Source organism: Suricata suricatta, chromosome 8 (assembly GCF_006229205.1).
Source record: "Suricata suricatta isolate VVHF042 chromosome 8, meerkat_22Aug2017_6uvM2_HiC, whole genome shotgun sequence".
Classification (NCBI taxonomy): domain Eukaryota; kingdom Metazoa; phylum Chordata; class Mammalia; order Carnivora; family Herpestidae; genus Suricata; species Suricata suricatta.
The window spans coordinates 130,012,050-130,017,143 of record NC_043707.1 but is presented as its reverse complement, the minus strand read 5'-3'; the positions used below and the strand labels follow the sequence as shown (position 1 = coordinate 130,017,143).

General features: G+C 53.4%; 1 protein-coding gene across 1 annotated transcript in view; it reads right to left on the bottom strand.

Annotated features, from left to right (window-relative positions):
* Window positions 1–5,094, bottom strand: part of SDHB (succinate dehydrogenase complex iron sulfur subunit B) — a 25,692-nt gene that overhangs the window by 4,305 nt on the left and 16,293 nt on the right. Inside the window, exons 3-6 of the mRNA XM_029945898.1 lie at window positions 4,941–5,026; window positions 2,394–2,530; window positions 1,664–1,780; window positions 246–361 (exon numbers count right to left, since the gene is read on the bottom strand). Of these exons, the coding sequence (XP_029801758.1) occupies window positions 246–361; window positions 1,664–1,780; window positions 2,394–2,530; window positions 4,941–5,026 (456 nt within the window). The remainder of the gene's footprint in view (window positions 1–245; window positions 362–1,663; window positions 1,781–2,393; window positions 2,531–4,940; window positions 5,027–5,094) is intronic.

The following is a 5,094-nucleotide window of genomic DNA, read 5'->3' as shown; positions in this document are numbered from 1 at the left end:
GGTCTGGGGCAAGCGGGAGCCAGCTGCGCAGGGAGGGCGTTTTCACATCTGCAAGGCGTACCCTGCCCCGGGGTGGCCCTCAGCACACGGACACGAGGGGTCTTGTGGATGAAGACGTAGTGAAGCCAGGCCAAGGCCAGGCAGCCCACTGCCCCGCCCGGCACGGGCGCCCGCCGGCACCCTGGGTTCCAACAAGGCACGGGCCGCTGGCCTCCGGGCGCCCCAGCTTGAACTCTCAGGGCAACGGGGGGGGCCTCACCTGCATCAGGACTGCAGGCCCCAGGTACTTGTCTCCGTTCCACCAGTAGCTGGGGCAGCTGGTGCTGCAGCAGGCACACAGGATACACTCGTACAGCCCGTCCTGCGTGGAGGGAAAGGGCAGTCAGGAGCCCGTCCGGAGAGACTCCGGCTTCCAGCCGACCGAATGTCAAGTCGGCGCTCGGCGTGTGAGCAAAGTGCCTACTTGCGTGTGAGCTTTCTTGGCAAAACTTGTACAGACGTATCCGACTCATTAAAAAGATCTTGGAACTGAAATGTACACATTTGCTGGACTAGAACCCAGGGCACTCAAGTCCAAGTGCAATGTTCTTATCCTTTACTTTTTTTAATTTTTGTTTTTCTAAAAAAATTTTTAATGTTTATTTATTTGGGGGAGGGGGGGAGGAGCAGAGAGAGAGCGAAGACACAGAATCTGAAACAGGCTCCAGGCTCTGAGCTGTCAGCACAGAGCCCGACGCGGGGCTCGAACCCACGAATTGCAAGATCATGACTTGAGCTGATGTCAGGACACTTAACCGACTGGGCCCCCAGGGCTTATCCTTTAATAAACAACCTCTGTCATCTAAAAACAACCCCCTCAAAAGCAAAACAAAACAAAAAACCCAACAAGGGGCACCTGGGTGGCTCAGCTGGCTAAGCGTCCGATTTCGGCTCAGGTCATGATCTCGAGATTCATGAGTCTGAGCCCCACGTCAGGCTCCGTGCTGACCACTCTGAGTCTGCTTGGGATTCTGTCTCCCTCCCCTCTGTCCCTCCCCTGCTTGTGCTTTCTCTCTCAAAAATAACTAAATAAACATAAAAAAAAAAAAAAAAAAAGACCTCACGGCCTGGATTCTGGAACTCCAAGAGTGACAGGGCTGTTCCCCACCCCGCCCAGCAACCCCTGGACCCTCGGTGTCAGCAAAGAACCGCAAGGTTCTAGTCCCAGTTTTGCCACCAACGCCTTTGCTCCTGCCTGCAAAACAGGTGGTCGAAGTGGGACCACAAAGGGCCAGTACGTGTTTGATCTGTCCCCCAGAGGGAAAGAGCCACCCACGGAGCCACCTTGGAAAGACCTGGTAATCTGCATACAGGTTTCTTTTGAGAAAGACAAAGATTCTGCAACGTGGTGATGACGCGTCTTCTGGCAAGGCGGGCAAGCTGCAGACCCCGGGGCTACCATGGGCCCTTGTGGGATCCCCCTGCCCGCCTGGCCCCGAGAGGGTGGGTGTCCAGCCCTCGGACAGATGCTCTTGCAGTTCCTTCCCAGAACACACTAACTAAACGGTCTGCACGACCCCAAGCTGCCCCTCTTCACCCCACCCCCACCCCCAGCCGCACTGCCTGGCAAGGATCTTGGCGGCACAATTCCTCCCAGCCAGACAGTAAACTCGGGGACAATGACCAGCTTCTCTCGGTCCTCTATGGACTGCAGATACTGCTGTTTGCCTTCCTGTGACTCGTCCTTCTTCTTCAAGTAGGGCTCGATGGACTTGTACTGAGCGTAGAAGTTGCTCAAGTCCTGAGGGTGAGAGGAAGAAGAGGGTGAGATTTCACCACCACTCCTGGGCGTTCTCACTCACCCCGTTTCTTGGACACTCCTCGGCCCCCGGCCTGCAACAGAAGTCTGACTCGCTCTGGCACGGATACGTGCAAAGATTACAGAAGGAGAAATGGTCACAGTGTCCGTCGTGGCTAGGAAATGTCCCCTTCGCCCACTCGGGAAACCCTCCAGCCCCACAGCCCCGTCGGCGACGGCGACCAGCCCCCGGCAGGCGGATGTTCAAGTGCAACACGTGCTGCCTCCCCACTGGGATTTTCCACATGAATTCTCTGTAGTTATGGCCAGATTCTTGATTCTGGGACTGTTCCAACTCTCCAATCCTGTGCCCAGTTATTCCCAAATAACCCTCACCAAACAAGCTGCTGGAGAATCTTCTAGGTGTGCTCATCTCCCACCATTCAAATTCCTTAAACTCAGGGAAAAAGCCTGCCCTAAAGAACTGTAACATCTCTCTCTCTCTGTCTCACACACACACACACACACACCTCTTCCCCGCTGCCCTGAAGATAAAAAAGGTGGGGGGGAGGGGGCATGGGGGGGATGGGAGGGAAGGAGGGAGGCGGAGACTCACGGGAACAAGATCCTTTATCACATACATATGCGGAAGAGGGTAGATTTTCGAGACTCTGCTGAGGTTGGTGTCGATCCTGCGGGTGCAAGCCAGAGTGTTGCCTCCATTGATGTTCATCGCACAAGAGCCACAGATGCCTGTGGGGAGAGCGCACTTAGTGCCGGCCCCGCTCCAAACTCGGTTTTCGGGAACGCCGCTCCCCTACCACGGGGCAGTGCTGACACAGAATCCACCTGTGGCACAGGGACCCTGCTGCTCTTTCCCCGTTCCGCCCTCTTCCTGCCTGGAATGTAGATCTAAGGGCTGTAGTTCCAAAAGCCATTTTGGGACCATGAAGCACCCACGACGGTGCAGATGGCTCTGGAAGACAGAAGGGGCCCGGGGTGCGCCGTTGGCATCGCGGCGAACCCATATCAGTCCTAGCTCCAGCCTTCATGTGTTTTCAGAAAAGATAGAAAAGAAAAGAAAAAACCCTAGCTTTGTTTTCTTTTTAAGTCCCTGTTACTTGAACTCAAACTCTAACAGGCAGAAACCAAAAGCAAATCAGCACCGTCTTGCTCATCTTCCTGTTTAGGCCTGGGTGTGGATCACCCAGAGAGAACTCGTAGTGGATGGTCTTCACCAAAACTAGCTCTTGGGCTATGAGACCCACATAAACTGACCTCCCAACGAGAAGAATCAACTAACCGAAAGCAAAGCACAGCAAGAATAAGGTGCTGACAAAGGACCCTGAAAATGAGACTTCTCTTTGTCGGGACTTGGGCGCCGAGTATGGAAATGCCCTGGGTATTTCAGAGTTTAAAGATGGTCATGCAAATGAATCCACTTGTCTGCCTGTCTTAGGCAGATGCTCTGTAGTCCCCGGGAGACTGAGTGTCGTCAACGTACTTATGTAAGCCTGGCACCCGACCAGAGGAGTATGCTTTACTGAGGTGGCACACAATTTAAAGAATAAATCGGGGGCGCCTGGGTGGCTCAAGACAGTTAGGCGTCCGACTTCAGCTCAGGTCATGAGCTCACAGCTTGAGTTCAAGCTCCGCACTGGGTTCTGTGCTGACAGCTCAGAGCCTGGAGCTGCTCTGGATTCGTGTCTCCCTTTCTCTCGGTCCCTCCCCCACTGGTGCTCTCTCTCTAAAATAAACATTAACATAATAATAATAATAAATCCAATGAATCTTCTCTGAAAAAAGGTCCCCTAGAAGTCCTCATACCAATAAGGGAAGAGAAAGGAGTGACAATTAGCATCAATCTGCTCAGAGTGTTTAGTCCAGATGGGCCGCAGCTTATACTACTGTTGGCTCTGAGAAAGTCTTACGGGGAAAGGTCACCGAGAAGCACCTACAGCTCCCGCGCAGCCAGGACCTCCATGGGGAAGCCTGGGGTTTAATCACAGCAGAACGTTCCCTGAACAGCAGGACTGAGCCGAACTACTGCAGTGTCTGTCAGCGTTTGGTACACTAAACCCCAACCTGTGAGACTAGCTGAATCGAAGCAGATGTCTGAGAAGCAGACTGAATGACCTGAAATGCACAGCAGAACGAAGATTAAGAAGTGCCGGGCCAGTATCTATAGTGACTTTTCCTTTTATGGAAGGTTGTTTTAGGAAGAAGATTCAGTCCCTTGTTTTGGTCAATGCTACCTTTGTTTCAGTTTTAGCTCAGCTTTTCCAGGCCTGGCCAGCGCAGTTCTAGAATCTGACAACTCTGGCGGACTCCTGGCTCCCCAACTAAGTGTTTTTTGTGATCCCTTAACCTCCCCGGACCTCAGCGTCAACACTGATCGGGCTGGCTGATCCCGTGTGAGGGGCACAGAACAGAGCCGGGCACACAGACTGTGCCCCACGGCCGTCAGGCCCAGTCAGCCCTGGTGGCATCCGCCTGTGATTTCTGCCACGTCTGAGTACTGCTGAAAGATTATGTAGGGGTTTTCTTAAAACCAACTCATTTTTACTTAGATTTATATTAAGAAAACGTTATCACTGTCACACTGTTATCAGTGATTACATTTTTCTAACCTATTACACAGACACAGAGCTATTAAAGTAAAACACGCTGGTCTGAACACTGCCCGGAATCAGCTCCTGCGGCCCCAGCAGCACACCGTGGGAAACTGTTCCCACCCAGAATGTTCCTACTGAGCAGCTGCTCTGTCCATGCGTAATGCTGGGAGCTGGGGGTGGGGGAGGGGGGGCACACCCGTACCCCCTGCATCAGCACCAATCAGAATCTCTGCCCCCCCCCCAGGTGAAGCAGCTTGGCAGGAGTGTGGGGCTGCGGAGGTGGCCAGCTAGCAGACCCCCGAGAGTGCGACAGCTCACGGGACCGCCGGATGCAGTGACCACGCGGCACACAGCTCCTAATGGGAAGATTCAGAAACCAGAACTTGTACTACAGTTCGAATTTTTGACACATTTACCCAAGAAAAGGAAGTGCGACGCACAGCAAGGTCACCTGGCAGACGGCCAGCTGTTCGGGGCACCCCCTCCGCGTGGCCGGTCCGGGCACACAGCAGGAGGGTCTCGGGCCTAATAAGGAGGGAAACGCTTACCTTCTCTGCAAGATCTTCGGAAGGTCAAGGTAGAATCGATTTCATTCTTAATCTTGATTAAAGCATCCAACACCATAGGACCACATCTGACCAAAAACAAGAAGACACCTCAGTCGTATTGATGGGAGGTGCAATCCACCTACACTTCATTACT